Source organism: Silene latifolia, chromosome 1, assembly GCF_048544455.1.
Source record: "Silene latifolia isolate original U9 population chromosome 1, ASM4854445v1, whole genome shotgun sequence".
In the NCBI taxonomy this organism is placed as follows: domain Eukaryota; kingdom Viridiplantae; phylum Streptophyta; class Magnoliopsida; order Caryophyllales; family Caryophyllaceae; genus Silene; species Silene latifolia.
In genome coordinates, this window is record NC_133526.1 from 3810115 (window position 1) to 3830834 (window position 20720).

Sequence of the window (20720 nt, forward strand, 5' to 3'; positions counted from 1 at the left end):
GGAAAATAGGCCAGTTCCTCAACGACGGAAAGGTATGAAGGTAGGATGTACATAGTTTTATACACGCGTATACCATTTACAAGAAAATGTTTCCTGAAGGAACATAGTAAATGCTAAAAGAAAGAAAAGGGAAGGCGAATGAAGGGATGACTGAACCTGACAGATATCAACGACGGCATGATCAAGAAAGAGCTTTGATTTTCTTCCTACTCTGCCGACTGTTTTGTAGATATGATCATGAAGCAAACTCCATGTCGGCTCATTGTTCACTTGGCAAGTTTTCCAACATTAAGCTCTACTTCACCAACACATTTGGATCCAAACACCATGCGCTCTAAGCTGCAGCGAATTAGAATGTTTGGTGGGAGTTGTTAATCTTGTTAGCATCTATTACCAGTATCTAAACACATTTTGATATCCTCGGTTCTAAGGGAGTCACAAATATATTATGTTTCGGTAACTTAAACTATCAGCCCTCAACTCATTTAATTACCCTTGCTACAATTATACAAAGCCAGGCTTAGCAAATAGCATCTAATCTAAAATCAGGGATTATTTCTCCTAGAAATCTTATTGAGAGAGTGTGTTCTTTCTAAACAATGTTTTAGGGTATTCCATTCAATGAAGACAATCCTGACTAAACAGCCAAAGTGCGGCAGAAAATAGATACAAGTTTTGACTACAGACGCAGGGTTTGGCGATTTATGAAAAACTTGAAAGGACTTACCGGGTTCAAGCTGATGGAAGGATGTCCAAGGCAACTTCTTTCAGAGATGGCATAGTTTCTTGCTGATGAACACACATGTATCTGCTGCCAATTGTTTTAAGAACCTTCCATGGGCCTGGATAACATCTGCAGTTACCATTTTTTGGTTACAATTATGCATTGGAAAGAAAGCAGGGTGGATAAAGAAACAGTTATATTCAGAACCATATATGATTCTCCAAGAGTCGGCAAAAAATCAATTAATACTTGCCTAGAATAAATTTATGAGTACAAACCTGAAAAGCGTGCCACCATTTCGTCCTTTGAAATTGTGAATATAATACACAGTTTCCATCTTTGGCAACAGGGTTTTGGTAAGTGTGGCCAACTTCGGATAGAAGAACGATGGATAGTCTATGGTTAACAACTTGACATTAAGGACAACTCTAATCTATTGAATTAAGAGAATAGGTAACTCACTCTCAATAACCTGAACAAATTGACCAACTGTACATATAGTGGCGGACCCTGAAATTTTTTGAAAAAATGTTGATTGATCAAAACAAGCTTCAACTTTTAGCTTTCTCGTATCACAGGACCTCGCATTTTATAAAGCGCATTTCCTTGCCACTGTATGTGAGTGATTGCACACAGTGCAAACCCTCCGTATTTAAATTTTCTTCCCACTTCTCAAATTATGTGAAGGGAAATTTGAGAATTGGGAAGAAAGCACACAGAGGGTAGTATATAAAAAACGGAGAAGTTAATAGAGTGCTAACACACAGATGCTGAAATTTTGGCCTGTAATTTCAGCAGAAGAACATTCAGTTAACGGCTTATTGCATTTGGTAAACTCATGTATTCATGTCAACAAAAGGATACATCCGGACCTTATTCGATCAAGTTCTCCGTTGAAAACAATCAATTGTCTTGATGTGTCTGCAACAGCTTCTTTGTAAAGCTCTTCCACAACAAGCATCTCTGAATTACAAAAAAAAATCAGGTTAATGTAGTATTAATCGGTTAAAAGGGGCAGGATAGGAGATGCAGTATTAAGTAACCTACCGTTGACATTGAAGTAAGGATATGCAACAAGGAACAACTCATCTTCTGGTCGCACACGGTCTGCCATTTTGACTTTTGTGCTAAAGCCAAAATCCTCGAAAAATGATGGCTTTGTCAGGTAATCCAATTTGAATGTAACTCCCTCGAAAACAGATTTTTTGGCAACCGTCACTTCACTAGCTTCTGGGAAAAACTACATTCGGAAAGCAGGAATTAAACAAAATCAACCACATGGGCAAGGCAAAAACATATAGTCAACTTTTATTACACTCATGAAGGCTAAAACAAATTCATGTCATACACAACTATCCGGTTGATTAAACAGATTCATGTCATACACAACTATCCGACCACACTGAACATATTACAGCCGCTTATTTTCTCTGAACTCTAATAGACAGAAATTCCCATGAAGTACTCCATAATTAATGCATGCATTGGTAAACAGCAAACAAACGAACTGTCATCGCATAAATAGTGCACACATTAGGGGGGAGATTTCACATTGGTAAACAGCAAACAAACGAGCTTTACGAGAGGAGAAAACTACATAGAATTTCCCAGAAACAACCATACTATTCTGGTACGCGAAGCTTTTTCTGGAGTTACAAGACGGTCACAGAACTCACGAATCAATTGCATGCTTTCAGTCATTTCGTTGCCGCCTTCACCATCACCTGAACAGAGATATAGAGCCATAACCACCTAAAGATCTACTATATTATCTCAATCTCAAGATTCGTACAAAGTGAAGTATGTCAAACCTGGTACTGACTGTAGTCCAGAAGTTGGGAATTCAATTTCCTGCATACCAATTTCGTTAGAAACAGCAGGTCCCGTGATCAGAATACTTGGCTAAATGGCTTATGTGAGATTCATAAAATTTAAATCCTAACCATCAGCTGGAGTTTATTCTTTATTGCCGATTCAGTTGCTTCTTTTGCCTGTAAATTACTACACAGTCAGTGGCAGACCGAAAATATTTGTATAGGGTGTCCGGCTGAAAATTATTAAATTATCAGTTGTAAAAGTTGCAGATTATTTTATATCAACCCAAAATTAAACAAACTGCTCAAAAATTGGTTTACGCCTTTACGGCTTACTATTTAACTACACTTGAATCCGCCAGTTCACACAGTATTAAAGTAGAGAGTGAGAGACAAAGAGTTGAGCTGTATATGATCACGACATAGACAACAATATAAATTCACATGAATTGTGAATGTGCGACGATGAAGTACAGGCTGTACAGCTCAGCCTCTAGGAAGTTTGCTTACAAACAACACTATGGACTCAAGGAGACATTCAATTTTCAGGCTGTCTCATTTATCCAGTAAATCAAAAGTAGGAAGCGCAAGAGTAAATCTCAGAGCAGTGAACTTTGAATATAGTTTCGCCTAAAACGCTAGCAAGTGAACTGTACCATGACAAATGAGAAGGTTTAAACTATAGGAAATCAGATAAGATGGCAGCACATAGTCACATACTAGTGCCGAAATTTGTCATTAGCACTGTATACTTGACAAACAAACCTCTAGTAACCAATTGTCTATACCTATATGCAATATTGACATCAGAGGTACAGAGAACCCAGGGTATGCTTGGATAGCAAAAGTGGAGGCCGGGCAAAGGGAGGGGAGGGGGAAGGAGGAAAGAAAAAGGGAGGGAAGGGAAGGGGAGGGGAACTGGGGTGTGGGTGTTTGGATACAATTTTCCTCCAAATCTTACCCTATTGTGAAGAGATTTTGATTTGCCTTAAAGAGGGAAAATTGATCCCTCCAAATCCTTCCCCTTCATTTCCCTCTACCCTTATTTGCTATCCAAACAAGGTATTTTAAATCCCCTACTCTTCCTCCCTTTCTTCTCCTTCCAAATCCCTCAATCCAAACACACCTAGGCCTAAGGAGTGAATCCTTTACTTGGATTCTAATTCACAAGCTTTGACAGCCTAATTATCAACCTAAGGAGTGAATCACATGGGAGACGGCTCTGATAAATGGAAGTTTATAATAGGATTGAAGATGACAATTATCAGATAATAATGAATTAATCAACAACAACATTACCTCGTGCCTCAAGGGCTCCCACAAATTGTGGTTTAATGCCTAATAGGGTCAGATGGATGCAACATTACCCTCGAAGACCCAAAATAAAACTTGCATTAAGAATTGCATCGAATGACTATTACTTCATAATGTCGCGATTAATAACAAAAACAGAAGAATTACTTGACGAAGAAGCTGAGAGTAATCAGATGGAAAGGGTATATCAGATACACTAGTAGCAAAATCTTGATCACCAGATGACGAAACAGCATGCACCATCAAACCCAATTGATAATTTCTACCATTGTTCTTCATCATTTCACCACCATTTTGATACTGATTCAAACTTTCCCGCCTCGTAAAAAATTGGGATTTCCCACCCTGACATTCGTAAATTCAACAAGCAGGGGCGGAATCAGTATTTGAACTCCGAAAGGGCAAATTATTTCAGGTAATACGTAAGTCAATTAAGAAAAAAGTCGGTTATTTTAACTAAAAGTTTCAAAATTTTCATCCTCCGATGCGGTAATTTCATCGACAATACTTTTAAACATTTATTTACGTTTGATTAAAAAATAAATTAAATTAATTAAATAAATGATCGAGACGGAAAAAAGTAATAAAAGCTTACATGGTGCAATGGGAGGGAGGGTATTAAGGTTGTGAAATTGGCGCCTGAAAACAACATTCTTCAAAGATTGATTGTTGTCCAATGTCCAGAGACTAGACTCACTAGAGTAGTGTACTGGCCTGGGATTAAACATGAACTTGTGTTTCAAACTTTTTCCTCGAGTGGGCCATTATCTCATCAACACCATAAATTTTCATATGAGGCGATATTACCCGTCTTAACTTTAACACTAAAACCTACTCTAAGGCTTCGTTTAGTACGATATTTCAAGTAGCTTATTTGACCAAAATTTCAGCTACCTAAATTTTTTGGAAGTGTTTGGCAAGTAACTTATTTGGTCAAACAAACACATTTTTATATAATCAGTTACCTTATCAGCTCCTAATTTTCAGATACCTTATCAGTTACTTTTTCAGGTTTCAGTTTCCAACTACCTTTTCAGGTTTTAGCTACCTTTTCAGGTAGTTTGCCAAACAGAGCCTAATTTTAAAAAGGGGTTAAGTATCATACCGTTTCTTTATACGCAAAAGTGGCAATCACCAGACCGTCTCTGCAGAGTTTTTGTGAAGTTTGTTCAATAGTGAAATCAAACCTCTTAAGCTTCAATTGTAGCAATCATGTCTTTGTAGGCACTCGTATTATTAAGACTGAAATAAAATGTTTTAAAATATCCGTGGCTGTGCTGAACTATATGATATTTCCGATTATATGAAAAGTACTAAAGCAATGGTTTGACAGATAACTTGCGCATTTGGATGAGTCAAGGCTTTGAGCGGTCTCCTTTAAGCATGACACCTCACCACTTTTTCTTATCTAATTTTTGACATTGATATTTAGATTCCACTTTATATTTGGTTTGTATATTTGGGATTTGTAGTTAGATTCTAACTTTAATTAACGCTAAACTTATCTATTGAAATTGCTTCCATTTCGATTGTTTGCACTACAATATTGGGAAACCAAGTTGTGTAACACCCTCAATGACTAGGATGATCTTGAGGAAGGCCTCCCAATTAATGGGAGGTGTTACAGTGGTTGCCTGGTGTTGGTGGACGGCAAGGATGGTTGTTGCCTTGCGTGTGGCCAACGAGATAGGTGAGCGAGGTAGTGAGTCATTGGCCGACAAGGAGCGAGAGTATGAGGGAGAAGGACGGTGTTAACAGAGGTTGAGACAGGCAGCGGTGGTTAGTCAGGGCAAGAGTAATGGCGGCGATTCTGGTAGGTTGGGTTGAATTTGGTGTTGAAGGAGCCACTCAGGTGAATAAGAGTTGGCGTGTTTGTTTTTCTTTCAATCCGGTACACTTTTTAATGAGAGAGGTAGTATGGTCAAAATGTACTGTAATGAGGAAAATATATACTGCGAAAATCAACAAAAAAAAAATAGCGAGTCTTGGACAGTATAATGAATGAGGAAAACAAAAGCTCGGATTTGTGATAAATTAGTTAAAAAAAAGTTGATTAAATGATATTTAAGCCAAAATGATGCTTGCAGTGATATGATATACAAACAATATTTTGACCTTTAATATTTATTCTTGACTTGAATTAATTTTGACTTTAAACTATGTTCACAATATTTGCAGTATTATGAACTTGTAATAAACATAATTAGACTCATCAAAATGGGTGAACAAGGTCGTGCTTGGGTAGGGTCATTTTTGTATTTGCTAAAACTCGAGGGGAGTCGGGCCATTTGGATTCAAGTCCTGTGAAGAAACCCAAAGTTCCACATGTGAGGGTTGTCCCACATTGATAAAAGAGGAGAAGAATTACCACTTTATAAGGCAATGGGTTACTCCCTCTATCGCCAATTGGTTTTAGAGTGGAACCCTCTTTGGCCTACGTTGTGGACGTTTTCTCCTCCGTTTGGGTGCGGCCCAGGCCCGTAGTTGAATTTAACATGGTATCAGAGCCCATGGCTAAAGACCTGGGTTTCATGGGCCAAAGTTTGCAATGGGCCAAAGTTTGCTCGTCAAAGTTGCTTAGTTGAATTTGTCCGGACGAGCAAAGTTGCTCAGTTGAATGAATTTGTCCAGTCTGTGTGAAAAGTGGGCCTCACATGTGAGAGGGAGTCCAGCAAAGTTGCTCCAGCAAAGTTGCTCAGTTGAATGAATTTGTCCAGTCTGTGTGAAAAGTGGGCCTCACATGTGAGAGGGAGTGTGAATAAACTCAAAGTTCCACATGTGAGGGTTGTCCCACATTGATAAAAGAGGAGAAGAATTACCACTTTATAAGGTAAGGGGCTACTCCCTCTATCGCCAATTGGTTTTAGAGTGGAACCCTCTTAGCCTACGTTGTGGACTCTTTCTCCTCCATTTGGGTACGGCCCAGACCCGTAGTTGAATTTAACAAGTCCTTTAGAAGTTTATTGTTATTATTAAGTTCATTAGGAACCATGATTAATTTACAACAGTAAACATTTGTGTGGGGACATATTGAGTGGGACAATTTGGGTTACGTATCATGCTTCGCTCGTTAATTTGACTTTCGAGTCAGGGTTAACTTAGGCTAAGGTCTCTTAATAAAAAATATTTAATACAAGTATATTAATAACTTACTGAGAGATCGTCTATAAAATTTTAGTGAATTAATATAGTTAAACAAAACCAAATTGAAAATGAACCTCAAAAGATTTATGAATTTCATGAAAGATCCGACTAACTTTCCCACCCGCGCAAACGACTAGGTTCATTTCATTAGTCACATGGACACGCCGTCTAACGGTCTACAGTATAACTACATTATAGCCGACGTGGCACGTGACTACCCCTAATATTCGCGCCGGCATTTTGATATGTCCATCTCCTATTTTTGGCCTTTCGTAGTTACTCTACCTTATGATTCTTTTTCCAAAACAATACTTTATCTATCTCTTCCGATTATTTGTTTACCTATAATTTTAACTTAAATACTAAAAAAAAGATGCTTAATTAATAAATAATAAGTGGATCAAATTAAAAGTAAAGAATCAAATTATCTATTAGAAACAATCCTAAAATAAAACCTTAAAATAAAATAAGGGAACAAATAACTTGGAGGAAGGAGCTAATAAATGATTTATTATGTAAAGCCTAAGGCCAATTTAGACACTTATGTATAATTACTTAACTTATTGATTGTTTAAGTTATTTTCTAACCAAGACTTCCACATTTTATTTTCAGTTTAGTTATAGAAAAAATTCAATCTATATTTTAATCAATTTAAATATTTATATTTAAATCAATTTGGTTGACTATATTCTTGATCTTTATTGTGTAAAATGATCTTCTAAATACAATAACTGTATTTACTAAACAGTAGGTCTCATGAGAGACCGTCTTCCACTAATTTAGTGTGAGACATAATAGGGAAAAAAAGAAAAAAGAAATTCAATGGGTCCCTCACCCCATTATGTGAGAGGTCTCTCAATAACGCTATTGATAGACCGTCTCTCTTGAGTTTTTGTGTTTAACAAAATATCCTCGTGCTGGCTTGATCTTCAAATTAAACGTTAGTCGTGGCCTATGGGAGACTTTTATTTTTCACTATTTCATAAATTAAAGGTACTTTTTTTTAGTGAAGTAAAACATATTCAAGTCATGTTGGTTGGGATACTAATTTAAGTTAACTTCAGATTCTATAAGTTAAGTTCAGTTCAGTTTAGATCCTATAAGTTCAGTTCAGATCCTATAAGTTCAGTTCAGTTCAGATCCAATAAGTCCAGTTCAGATCCTATAAGTTCAGTTCAGTTCAGTTCAGATCCTATAAGTTTAGTTCAGTTCAGATCAGATAAGTTTCAGTCCAAAAGAACAAGGCCTTAAATTACAAGAATCGATATTTCTTGCTTAGTAGTACTGTAGTACGGCTCTGTTTAGTAGCGCGCTCCAGATACCTTTTTTTCATCAAAGTATACAACAAAAATTTTTTCATACGTATACACACTTTACTAAATGTTTCTCACTTCGTTTAAATCAGTTCCATATATTTAGGAGGTCAGATACATATACAATCATCTTACTCGATATCTATGAAAGTAGTAGTAAATTTGATATCGAAATAATTAATTCAAAAATAATTATTATTGACTCAATGAATAAGAAGGTAAGATAATCTAAAAAGTAGGATCATGGCTTCTCATATTCGTCGCCGTTCTTTCCTCTACATGTCTTACACTCTTACTTACTTCAATCCCTTTGCCGTATTCTTTAATGCATTCTAAGGTTGTCATGTAACCTTGTTGTTCATCTCTTGTCCTTTTACTAGATCCTCTTATTATGTTGTCGATATTTTTTTTTTCTGTAAATCAATATTAATAAATAATTAAATATAGAGAGTTTTCGAAAAGGTATTCCGAATAAATGTATCATTGCTTACGCTCTAAAATAAAGAATTCCCACCATAATTCATCACAGAAAAATAAAGTTAAGACGGTCACTAGCAGTTAATCTTTCCGTATTACAAGTAAGAATACAGATTCTTATTTAGACAACTGTAAACGTGAAACGAATCTAAAACAAAACTACCATATACCCATCTAATACTCGCTAATTTTAGTTAAAAGTTTTGAACTTTGTTCGAGTTTATTTATGACATTACTTGCACGTTTCCGCTGATATTTTTCGCTACCCATAATAGCCTTAACCTAAAATCCTAACTCCGCAACTGCACATCAACTAATGCTACAATTTTATTTTATTTGTTTCACCCTTAAAGACAACCTAAAGACTATAACTAAATAATTAATCTAGGAGATACCAAACACAATTTAGGATGCCAAAACCTAACTAGCTAATTAAGCTACCAAGTTAATAAAACATCCATGCTACTCCACGTATTTTCCTTAATTAATTGCATGGCAATTTAGCAAACCAAATAAACACACGTAAATCTAGGTAATTAGGGATTTAGGGGGTAAATAATAACGTTTGATAATGTTGCATGACACGGTCGGTCGGACCAACATAAAATAACAAAATAATTCGTTTAAAAAATATGATTGTCGTCGTCCTTAGCTTGCATGTTATACATAGTTCTTTGAACCTTTTACAAGATGCAAACAAATTCTCTCTTTTGTCTTCTAACTTCACCGTTGAATTTTTCTACTTTATTTGCTGTCAATGTTTCCCAAGATCCCATTCTTATATACGGAGTAATATAATTAATTAAGAGTTAGGTACTTAGGTACGCTCTCTTCTATTGAACAATGAAAATTATAAAAGTTTTATTTAAAATTTTATCCAAATACAATATTATTGTAAAATAATAAGTTAAATTGACTTAAACATATTTCTAAAGTAACTACTTATAATAACTTGTTTATTGATTTAATTTAATGTATAAACCGGTTTTACATTAGACGGTCGCTTAAGATCATTTAACTTTACTTCGCCATATTTTAAAATAAAAGATTCCCCTAATATAGTATTGACACAAATTAATGGAATTGTCATATTCACACAATCACATGCATATGTATATATATGGACCTAAGTTTTTTCCTTAGCTTTTGTAAAAAGGGTTGAAATAAAATTTGTGCAAAGTGAATTTCCAACAAAAAATAGTAAAATGGAGAGAAGTATGAGCGACGGAATGTACGGTGGTGGCGGTGAATGTGCCGGGTATTCGTACCACCACCCGTTGGTGGACGGAGGCGTGATGATGTCAAGGGACCCTAAGCCAAGACTTAGATGGACTCCTGATCTTCATGAACGCTTTGTTGATGCTGTCACCAAACTTGGTGGTCCGGATAGTATGTCATCATCTTTCTCTCATGAATATACAATACTTTTTCAGTCGTCTCAGTCATTTGCTTACGTTTTATATTCAAAATATTTTGTCCATTCCATTATTCTAGCAAAATTGAGCTAGTTAATTAGTTCTTAATTCTTATATATGAGAATATTTCAAACTAGATTGATTTGTAAATAAAATGTTGTTGTAGACATCAACTACAAAAATTAAAATCACGAAGGGATACGATTTAGGACCCCTACATATCTACGTAGCTACTTCCTTCGTCTTGGTAAATTATTTAAGTAACCATTTCCGGTTTAACGATGCAGAAGCTACTCCAAAGGCTGTATTAAAGCTCATGGGTATGAAAGGGTTGACATTGTACCATTTGAAGTCTCATTTACAGGTTTAACATTGCTTCTCAATTACAATATTCATTTACCAATTTATGCTTTTCACTCTAAACAGTACTATTACGCTTTTCTTAATTGGTAAAGTCACGAGGGTTTGTACTCGATCATGACCTGATTCAAACCTCGTCAGCATCATATTCATCCTTGTGTCTCCCTTTATACAAAAAATGCTTTTCTAATTGTGTAATGTGTATTGTGCGTAGAAATACAGACTAGGACAGCATTCAAAAAAGCAAAATAGTAGCTCTCAATTGAAGGCAGAGTTAACAGGTGAGCTCCTTTTTATTTTGGGAATTGATAATAACGTCAAAGAGAAAATGTACTTTATCACTCGTTATGTAAGAGCATTATTTTAATAGTTTAACTTGTATAGGTAACATGTACGTAGTATTACATTTTCATTGAGTGATAGAGTATATATATTTCTGTGTGACGTTATGATCACCTTTTATTTTATTTTATTTATTTTGTAATATAACCGAGTGTAAATCATGTTTTAATAGTACCAAAGCATTCATACACAAGATATAGCGACCGTTGCGTAGAAGCCAGTACCAGTGGAGCATCTACATTCAGATTTCATGGAAACAATAATGATAATCAAGTGTAAGTCGTCGTATGTCTAACGTTTTGAGCGTCTTACCGGCTTACCCTAGTAAAAAAAATACAACGGTTGTAAGCAACAAATAATGCAACATATATTCTTACTAATACTTCTCTTTTTGGATCAGTAGAAACAGTAATTTCCCTTTAACGGCCGATGCATTACAATCTCAGTTCGAGATTCAGAATGAATTGCAAGAGCAACTTCAGGTACGTTTTCTCAAGGTTGTCCGTCGATCCCAACCCCACGTTTGTATAGATAATTTCTGATTTTCGGAATACAACTTTAACTTCTGAGTTAAAAAAAGTCAAAATTGTTAGGGAATGTGGTATATATACCTTACAATCTAAAACTACGACTTTACTCAAGTGTATAGAATCTAAATCATAGATCCGTCAAATTTAATTAGGTACTATCAGAAACAACTTTATTGGTGCCAACTAGATCTGGTAAACAGATCGGGTCGTGTCGCGTTCGTATTCGTGTCACATGTAAACGGGTCACAAACCCTTCAACCCAAACCCGACCCGTTTAAATCTCGTGTCGTGTTCGTGTCGACCCACCTACATAAATGGGTCATCAAGCTTTAACCCTAACCCGCTAATATCGTGTCGGGTTCGGGTCGTGTTTTCGTGTCATGTTAATATTTGGAAAGTTTTAAATCTTTTAAGTATATTTATGTGATGAAAGATAAAAAAATTATTAGGATTAATTTATTAAACAGGTCATTCGTGTCGGGTTCGTGTTTAGAGAGCTCAACCCAAACCCGACCCAATTAAATATCGTGTCGTCTTCGTGTCGACTCACTTACATAAATGGGTCATTGAGCCTCAACTCAAACCCGTTAATTTCGTGGCGGGTTCGTGTCGTGTTTTCGTGTCGTGTCATTATTTGCCAGCTCTAGTGCCAACGGCCCTTTAAATTAGTGTGCGCCTTTAAATGCACTACTCGATAATAAAGTTATTGTAAAACCGTATAATGAGAAGACTTGTTGAATGATAGGTACAACAAAGAATACAAACAAGGATGGAAGCACAAGGAAAGTACCTACAAGCTATATTACACAAAGCACAACAAGGCCTTTCCACAAATTGTAGTAATATGAACATCAACAATTTATGCCATAATAATAGTAATAATGTTCGTCATGACGAAACTAAATCGATTTACAATCAAATTTATCTTGATCATCATCGTCAAACACTAGGAAACGAACAAGATCGCGAGGAAAATAATATGAAGATTAAGCAAGAAGGCGGATCGAGTGATTGCTCCTTGCAATTGAAGCTTAATAGTGATAGTAAACATGGATATAATCATCATGATTTCGGAATAATTAGTGCAAATGAAAGTGATCAATTAGATGATAAATTGCTTGCCTACAAGATTAATGGAATTCTATAAGAGATTAAGCTTGTTGACTTTGCTAATGATGTAAATTAATTTTATGATTGCTATTGAAAGCATGTAGACACTTGTATTTCAAGTTATAGAAAGATAATACTTGTCCGAAATTTTTAAAATTTAGTTTAGCAGTTCAGATTTATTCAATTTAGTTCAACTGTATTCAGTATTCAATATCGAGAATAAAAAAGTATCACTAAAACTTGGGAGAGACGGTCTCTCACTAAGTTATTGAGAGACCAATTTTTCGTACCCTTTTATTTGTATTTCGTACCCCTTTTATTGTTGATCGTGACATAGTAATTTCATACCTATTTACATAATAAATGTACCCATTTTATCATTAATCATGATTTGTACCTATTTATTACCTTTAGTACCACTTTTTCTTAAAATTGTACAATGGTCTCTCAATAAAGCTTATTAAAAGACCGTCTCTCAGAAGACCTACTCAAAAAGTATTTTTTAACTTGTGTGTTGTCAAACTAATTACTCATACGAAGTGATCTCATAATTATACTATCATGAGACGTTTTCATTTGAAAATTTATGCATTTACAAATAAACCCGGTTTATATTTTTAGTAAAAGATTAATTTCCCGTGCTTCAATTACTCCGAATAAATTAAACAACACGACATATAATTTTCCTAGTCAATAAAACCAACTAATTGTATTCATAAAAACATTATCAAATTACAAATTTAGCAATAAATTCATCAATTGTTTGAAATAAATGTCAAGGTCATGGTGTACCAATTATCTTAATTACACACTTATGCTAGCACATTACTTATTTAGCGTTTAAAACTTTTTGAACGAGGTTGCTCATCATGAGAGTCTCCCCTAAGCTTAATGAGTGAATAAACGGCGGCTCCGGCAATCGCCCCTCCAACGGGTGCTAAACCGTAAATCCATAACCCATTGTATCGGCCTGCTGCAATTGCGGGACCCAGGGTCCGTGCCGGATTCATAGACCCACCGGTAGCCGGCCTGCAAATTAATGTATTTTGATTACATTTATTTCATATTTTGATAGTAATTTAATTTGTGGTGACTTAATCATGATAAAAGACTGCCTGTCACCAAGTAGTACCGAGTTTCAGTATCATTTTATCACATATTTTATGTAGGAACATAATATATTAACAATCTCTATATGATGAATGTGAGAGATTAAAAGGGTGACACTAACACTTGATATCAACTAGTGACGTTATCTCATTTTCCTGAAAAAATTGCATGATGTTTTAAGTATAACACACCCGATTAGCAATATGTCAAGCAGTATAGTACTTCCAATTGCAAGGCCTGCCAACTCTCCCACCTGAAAATTAAAGATGCCATTCATTAAAAAGCAAATAAGTTTGTTAATTATTTTTTCGACTGGCCAAAATCCGATCTTACATAAACACCATTTTGACTAATAAATTTCATTTCGGCATTGTACAAGTAGACCTGACAAACGGGTCAATTAAGCAAGGTTCAGGATTTTAGGTCGGTTCAATTTGGGTTCGAGTTGTTAGGGTATATAAGAACTCCGGTCAGATAGGGTCCGGTCATTTCGGGTTCGGCTCATTTTCGGGTGGGTTGTTATCAAGTTATTTGGGGATATATAACGATCAGTATGCGATGCGATAATAAACTTTTGGGCCGCGTTAAATAAGTCATGTCAATTCGGATTTCGAGTCAAATTCGAGACCTCAATTCGGGTTCGGGTGGGGTCACTAGGGTTGGGTCAGCTTCGCCAGGTTTATGTATAAACATGCGTAAATAAAATAACAATCAAGATAGTAATATACCGCACGAGTGTCGGTAGCAACAGCCGTAACAACAAACATGAGAAAGAACGTAGCGACAAACTCCAACAAAAACGCCTGCCCATCACCAACCGTAGCGACCGTGCCACCACCCGACATAAAGGGGTGGTAAGCCAACTTAAGCAAAAAAGAGGCTGAAATCGCGCCACCGAATTGGGCCACAATGTAAACGGGTACATGGGCCCATGGGAAATGTTTTAGGGCCGCAAATGCAAGTGTTACTGCCGGATTTATATGGGCTCCAGAAATGTGGCCCATTGAAAGAATAGCTATCATTGCTGCTAACCCAGAACATGCTGCATTTCCTAGTAGAGTTTCTGCACCGTTGTATTTTTGGTTAACAATTGGGCCTCCTGCTGCTGAAAATACTAGTATGAATGTCCCGACGAACTCGGCTCCGCCCTGTGGTATATAATCGTTAAATCTTATGAAAGACCGTTGTATCATGTATGTATATAACATAATTATTATCGTAAGATAAGATGTATAGCTTGAAATTAGGAGTTAAGATCACTTTAAAGGATAAAAATGGCAATAATAAATAACAAAGTGTTTATGTGTCATCATTAGAAGTGATGGGACATAAAATGGGATACGAAATGGGACAGAGGATCTCCATTGTGAAATTAGCTTGTTAAAAGAAGTGGGGGATTAAGGGGGATAGCAGGAGACCTGGGAAAAGTAACCCGACTCGAGACCCGAAAACCCGATTTGACCCGACCCGAATATGACCCGAGTTTTCTTGACCCTAACTGACCCGACCCAAAAATGACCCGATCCGAAACCACCAAAACCGAAAGTGACCCGACAAAATATAACTCTAATTGAACCGAAAAGACTTGAAATGGCTATTTCTCTATTATTCATTGACCCGAAAATGACCCGACCCGAAAATGACCCGACCCGCTTGACCCGAAACAGACCCGACAACAAACCCGAAACCCGAAAAGACCCGTCCCGACCCGAATTTAATGAGATACCCGAACTGACACGACCCAAACTCGACCCGTTGACCCGTTTTGCCAGGTCTAGATAGCAGAGACGCTCACCCACGCTGAAAAATAAAAAATCCGAAATTTTAGTTAAATGAACAATTTTCCAATTATTTATGCATGCTTATTGACACTACTTACTCTTGAAACTTTTCATCCCGTGACGGAAAATTTTGACTACGCTACTGGTTCAACTTGTTAAACCATGTCATATGCAAAATTTGATATACCTAAGTCTCTCAGCTTATATACAGTGGCGGAATCAAGATTTTTAATTAAATGAACGAGGACGAGTAACACCGAAAATAAAAAGAAAAAATCAAAATAATTAGTATAACAAGGAGCACCTTTTGAAGAAGCGAAACACACAACATGTTAGACGTTGGCTGCCTCGTTAACACCCGATCAGTACTAGCGGCTGGAGCTGCGGACGGAGGCGGAATTTCATCATGCACGGCCATTTTTCTAGCCAATAATTATTCTTCTTCTGGCTACTTAAAAATCACCAATTAATAACTATCAGATTATATCGTAATTGTATGAATTATATTGGAGTACTTTAATTTGTGTTATACGTCTGGCTACTTCTACGTTATATATAATGCTACATTATAGCGTAAGTTTTGCTTTGCTCCAAAATTAGTCATGATCTATGCATGTTACATTGTACGTACGAATTAAGTGAGGTTAATTGACTTGCAATTTCAATTTATTCAACATTTCTTACAATCCAAAAGTTTATATATTTTACAACTTGAGAAAAAATATAATATGTTGAATTTAGTGATATAATAATAACTGAGGTTATATATTAGAACTTAAAAAGACGGCGAGAATATATTCAATCCATCCAGGTCATTTATTTACCTAGAATAAATATAAATATGTTGATTTTAGGGATATAAAAACCGAGTTTATATATTATAACCTGAAAAGACGCGATAATATATATGTCACCGAAAAATTAAAGAGGAAATTGCATGAATATGAAGATGGATTTTAATTTAGTGACATTATTAATAGCGGATAAACTATATTTTTCTGGTGTAAAATAAGTCATAAGGGCAAAATTGATGTTGACGGGTTTTGAACCCGGGCCATGAGTACAAGTTAGAACTTCTCATGACGTTATTAGAAGTAGTAATTAAGTTAGTTGACATTTGGAGAGTCGGATGAAATATGAAGGTGCTGATATCATAAAGACGGGAGCATGAGATAAGTGTGCAACCATTTCAAGGAAATGTTACCGTGGATTGAGTAACAATTCATGAACTTATCTTTTTCAACTCTTAAGCAAATTCCATGTGATTACCTTAGTATTATGGTCTTAAGGAAATACGGAGTACCTATTAAAAAAATCTCAAATTGTTCATATCTTATCTTAAGGAAATATGATTAAAATATACCACCAATTGTTGTATATACAATCACATATTGAACATAGATATTTAACTGCGGAACATATATAGATAACTATCGAGCAGGACGAATTCTTGGAAAGAGCCTGAATTTTATTTTGAAGAATAGCTTGGGAAAAAAAAAAAAAGTCGAGTTGAGGTGGGTTCGAAAGTATTTGTTGAATTGAGGTCAAAAACCTCGAGCATACGCTTTGTCATCATTTGTCGATAAAAATAAACCCCCTAGATAATTGAGCAGGCACAAGAATCCCTAAAAGATTTGTATTGGTTGTCCAAAAAAAAAAAAAAGATTTGTAGTATAACGGTCTTACATAAGACCAACTCTTAGGCAAGAAGGTAAAATCTGTAGAGGGCAGTTCTCATGATTGAGGTTCAAAATCCGTCAGACATACTTCCGTCTACAGTTTCCGGCAAAATACAGGTGTGTATAATGTGAACAATAAATACAGGCGAAAGGAAGCTTCATTGATCTAATAATATGTTTTGACATGCTGGTGGTAATGGAGTTACACAGGGTGCAATAAACCAGCTCTTACATAAAATATACATGGATACAATCTGGTCGATTTCATTGGTATTCTTCTTCGGAAGACAAATATACATGAATTCATTAGTGGTCGATTTCATTGGTATTTATCTTCGGAAGATGATAAGACCCAGGGCAGGAGGGCATTCCTGCAGAAGTAAGAAAAATAAGGATAATGGCTACGTCGTGTGATTATTACATTTTTGAAACATTGCATTCATCGAGCAAATTAAGGAGATGGTGCTCAGGTGCGCTTAGGGATGGCAACATCATCCGATTGGACTGAGATCTTGATTCCACATCATCAACTGTTGACCCTTCTTTAGCAAGGGCTATATCCGCTCTTTTCCGCACATTTGCAGCAGAAACTCGCTCCTTCCATAGTCTCCCATCCTGTTTATCCATCACAAGCTCATATATTAACGATTTATCAATGTCCATTTCGTTTAGACTCGTTTATTTAATTTTTTCTGCCAAAGGATTCAAAAGAATGGATTTTCTCATCATGGACACAAGAATTGTAATGCTATATTTGTATGATACGAATGGATGAGCAAAAAGCCATGAATATCAAGTGAATGAATGTGACGTCAAAAATATCAAACGTAACATTCATATACACAGTTCAACCGTCAAACTCATTGAGAGAACGATTTCATCAGCAGCAGGAATTGTCCTTGTGGCTCTCCTGCACAAAAAATATAATGGCCGAAAACAGGCATCTGGTCCAAAGTGTCGCAGGGGGAACAATGAAAGGACCAGAAATGACAAATGAAATACGACACCAGTCAGTCCAAAACCTACGACTGAAAAATCCCTTCCCCACAAATTTCACCTCACACCAATTACGGTCCGCTTTGTTAGACATACTAGTACAACATATTGGCCCTTCCTAAAACTATAATCCCAGCTAAATTCACAAAAGCCTAATATTAATGACAGATATATTCCGTAACTTTTTAGACTTTAAGAACATGTTCTTCTATAAACTTAGATCAAGCATATTAATATATCAGAGACAAGTAAACGGCACGTGAGCTAAATGGACAACAATCCAGATCCTATATGAACAAGGGGTACGAAAATTGGCCAGATGCAACCGACATTCCAAACATGAACACAAAGTTGTTCGAAACAAGCAATACTTGGAGACTATTAGCAATGAGGTTTGAGGGCACAAACCACCCACAAGGCAATGTGTCCATCAAAGTAGCAGAGTAGCAAACCCCTAAAAAGGTTTATATCGCATAAACCTTGTGAATTGAGACCCTAAAGAAACGAAACAACCTCAATGGAATCCATTGGCATATGCATACAGCCCAATATGTCCCACGAAAACCCTAGCCAAATTACCCGAGGTGCCCTTTGACCCAATTTGATTAATGATCTGACAATAATCTACCTTAAGAATGACCCAAATGAGATCGATTCAACTTAATAGCACTATGACTTAATTAATGATAACCCCGGCATGGAATTATCCTTTTTAACAAGTTAACCCTTACATTAAGAATGGAAGGTTCTGGTAGCGGGCATTGAACCGGTCTATCATCATCCAAAGGTTCAGTTGGATGTTCAAGGGGTTTAAATTCACTGGTTACTTCAATCCCATGAGCAACTCCAGATGCCGCCACAGGAACCTCAGCCGTCTCAAGGTTTGGCGGCAATACTTCCCTCTCGTCCTGCTCATCTCAAAAGAAAACAACCCAACATTCAATTCAGTCCTCAGGAACGGAATAATGAGTAATCACAATTGCAACAAGATTAACTCGAGAAAAGATAAACAAATCACTGAGATGAGCATATCAGATAAGTTCTAAATCCTAATCATTGCAGTGAAATGCAACAAAGAATATTGACAACAACAACATTACCCCAGTGCATCAAGGGCTCCCGCAAATTGCATGGTAAGAGCTCAATAAAGAATATCAAATCTCACAAAAAAATAAATAAATTCCAAACACAATTGGCAATTGGCAATCCATAATAAACAAACTCCCCAAAATTCCAGCAGTACAAAATTCTGAGTTTAAGCATGGAAAAAGAAATAATTATATCAAACTAAAGCAACTACTTAAAACTTAAATAGATTATAGTAAATTCAGCCGGGTCAATTTTGTGAGGTCTATTCACAAGGGACATTCACACAGAATCATGAACAAATCAAACCCAAGAATGAGACAATACAGAAGACAAACCCCATTTAACAATCATACAACAAATTCTTGTTTAAGACGAGCATATATCCATCTAAAACTTAAAACGGGTCAATTGAGATCTTAAAGAGTCAAATGAAATAGTTAAAACAGGTCAAATCAAATCAACACACACAAAAGAAGTCAATTAGGAGGTCAAATTAGGTAATACTCAACTACTTACCGCAAGAATCACCCTAAAACAGCTGATTTTCATAATACAAACAACAAAAGATTCAAAATTTGATTAAATTAGAGTGAAAGGAACAAACTTTACACATACCCAGATCATAAAATAGTTCTAAAATCAAGAAAACAATAGAATTAAATAATTAATGTTAAAAAAAAGTATTGTTTCTTACAATGGCACTTTGAGTTCTTTGATGTCTAGTTTTATTGCTTGAAAACTTTGAGAAAATTCCCACCATTTTTTGCACTTTGTTGTTTCTTAGAGGTTAAGCAAATTTTACATTAATGGGTAGACATAAAACTTGGGATAAAAGCAATAGATTTATCCAAAGTATTCATATATAGTAATGAAAGAGAGAAAAAGAGGTGAAAGAAGTTTGCTTTTGAAGTGATGTTGTGTTTTGATTCTTTGGATGATGTGTGTGTTTGGTTCATCTTTGTTTTGATCTTAAGGTTTGGAGAGTAGTAATGGTGTAATTAAGTTCAATTAGGACTTGTTTGGTTGACATAAAGGGAACTAAAGTTCTCGGAAAATTCAAGTTCACATGAATTGGAAAAAGTGTTTGGTTTGCATGTGGGAAGTTCCAATGACCAAGGGGGGCTTGGTGAGTGACTTCCCACATAATGGAGGAAGTAGATTCATGTGGGAAGTTCTACTTCCCATGATTTTGGCAACCAAACAACATCATGGTTTTACACTTCCTAGCAAGTTTAAAATCCCATGATTTTAATGGGCAACCAAACAAGCCCTAGTCTCACTTTACACGGTATTCATTTAAAGGGTACAACTTATACGGATCAAATATGTCATCACCTATATAATAAGATAAAGTGGTGACATTCCAATTGTTATTTGTCTTATTATAAAAATGATATAATATTTGACCAGTTTATAATTTTCACAAATTCTTATTTCAGACCGTAAGATCCGTCTGAAATAATAAGACGGATTGTTTCCTCTCACAAAATATCCATTTAGGAAGTGAGTGGGAAATCACAT

At 35.9% G+C, this 20720-nt stretch overlaps 4 protein-coding genes across 6 annotated transcripts; 1 reads left to right on the forward strand and 3 right to left on the reverse strand.

Annotated features, from left to right (window-relative positions):
- Window positions 1-8: 8 nt before the first annotated feature.
- Window positions 9-4615, reverse strand: LOC141593532 (protein LPA3). The gene is made up of 10 exons (XM_074414159.1): window positions 4448-4615; window positions 4000-4197; window positions 2668-2715; window positions 2536-2575; window positions 2348-2448; window positions 1772-1964; window positions 1589-1687; window positions 1003-1120; window positions 728-853; window positions 9-339 (listed from the first exon to the last, which is right to left on the reverse strand). Exons 1-9 carry the CDS (start codon window positions 4502-4504, stop codon window positions 733-735), a joined length of 975 nt encoding a protein of 324 aa, XP_074270260.1. The 5' UTR covers window positions 4505-4615; the 3' UTR covers window positions 9-339; window positions 728-732.
- Window positions 4616-9992: 5377 nt separating this feature from the next.
- LOC141641173 (myb family transcription factor PHL11-like) lies at window positions 9993-12646 on the forward strand. Its single transcript, XM_074449859.1, has 5 exons — window positions 9993-10176; window positions 10490-10566; window positions 10777-10835; window positions 11305-11386; window positions 12180-12646. Exons 1-5 carry the CDS (start codon window positions 9993-9995, stop codon window positions 12579-12581), a joined length of 804 nt encoding a protein of 267 aa, XP_074305960.1. The 3' UTR covers window positions 12582-12646.
- Window positions 12647-13158: 512 nt separating this feature from the next.
- Window positions 13159-16543, reverse strand: LOC141645119 (putative aquaporin NIP5-1). Its single transcript, XM_074453980.1, has 4 exons — window positions 15740-16543; window positions 14383-14802; window positions 13846-13907; window positions 13159-13573 (listed from the first exon to the last, which is right to left on the reverse strand). The coding sequence occupies exons 1-4, from the start codon at window positions 15851-15853 to the stop codon at window positions 13378-13380; spliced, it is 792 nt and encodes a 263-aa protein (XP_074310081.1). The 5' UTR covers window positions 15854-16543; the 3' UTR covers window positions 13159-13377.
- A 711-nt stretch (window positions 16544-17254) lies between these two features.
- On the reverse strand, window positions 17255-20195 carry LOC141593565 (uncharacterized). Of its 3 annotated transcripts, none has more exons than XM_074414162.1 (3): window positions 19894-20195; window positions 18842-19018; window positions 17255-17729 (listed from the first exon to the last, which is right to left on the reverse strand). In XM_074414162.1, exons 1-3 carry the CDS (start codon window positions 19957-19959, stop codon window positions 17532-17534), a joined length of 441 nt encoding a protein of 146 aa, XP_074270263.1. In that variant the 5' UTR covers window positions 19960-20195; the 3' UTR covers window positions 17255-17531. The 3 variants fall into 3 exon arrangements, with proteins under 3 accessions (XP_074270263.1, XP_074270262.1, XP_074270264.1); XM_074414161.1 differs by having other exon boundaries at window positions 18842-19021; window positions 19894-20164; XM_074414163.1 differs by having other exon boundaries at window positions 19815-19899.
- Between the last annotated feature and the right edge of the window lie 525 nt (window positions 20196-20720).

Coding starts and splice junctions, on each gene's coding strand:
- LOC141645119 (XM_074453980.1), bottom strand. CDS start 15,853: ATGGCCGTGCATGATGAAATTCCGCCTCCGTCCGCAGCTCCAGCCGCT. Junction 13,908..14,382: donor TTGCTACCGACACTCGTGCG/GTATATTACTAT, acceptor TTTAATTTTCAG/GTGGGAGAGTTGGCAGGCCT. Junction 13,574..13,845: donor CTTGACATATTGCTAATCGG/GTGTGTTATACT, acceptor ATTAATTTGCAG/GCCGGCTACCGGTGGGTCTA.
- LOC141641173 (XM_074449859.1), top strand. CDS start 9,993: ATGGAGAGAAGTATGAGCGACGGAATGTACGGTGGTGGCGGTGAATGT. Junction 10,177..10,489: donor CAAACTTGGTGGTCCGGATA/GTATGTCATCAT, acceptor TTAACGATGCAG/AAGCTACTCCAAAGGCTGTA. Junction 11,387..12,179: donor AATTGCAAGAGCAACTTCAG/GTACGTTTTCTC, acceptor GTTGAATGATAG/GTACAACAAAGAATACAAAC.
- LOC141593565 (XM_074414161.1), bottom strand. CDS start 19,959: ATGGTGGGAATTTTCTCAAAGTTTTCAAGCAATAAAACTAGACATCAA. Junction 19,022..19,893: donor AAAGAACTCAAAGTGCCATT/GTAAGAAACAAT, acceptor TTTTGAGATGAG/CAGGACGAGAGGGAAGTATT. Junction 17,730..18,841: donor CAGAACCTTCCATTCTTAAT/GTAAGGGTTAAC, acceptor ATGGATAAACAG/GATGGGAGACTATGGAAGGA.
- LOC141593532 (XM_074414159.1), bottom strand. CDS start 4,504: ATGTTGTTTTCAGGCGCCAATTTCACAACCTTAATACCCTCCCTCCCA. Junction 2,576..2,667: donor AGAATAAACTCCAGCTGATG/GTTAGGATTTAA, acceptor ATTGGTATGCAG/GAAATTGAATTCCCAACTTC. Junction 2,449..2,535: donor TGGACTACAGTCAGTACCAG/GTTTGACATACT, acceptor ATCTCTGTTCAG/GTGATGGTGAAGGCGGCAAC.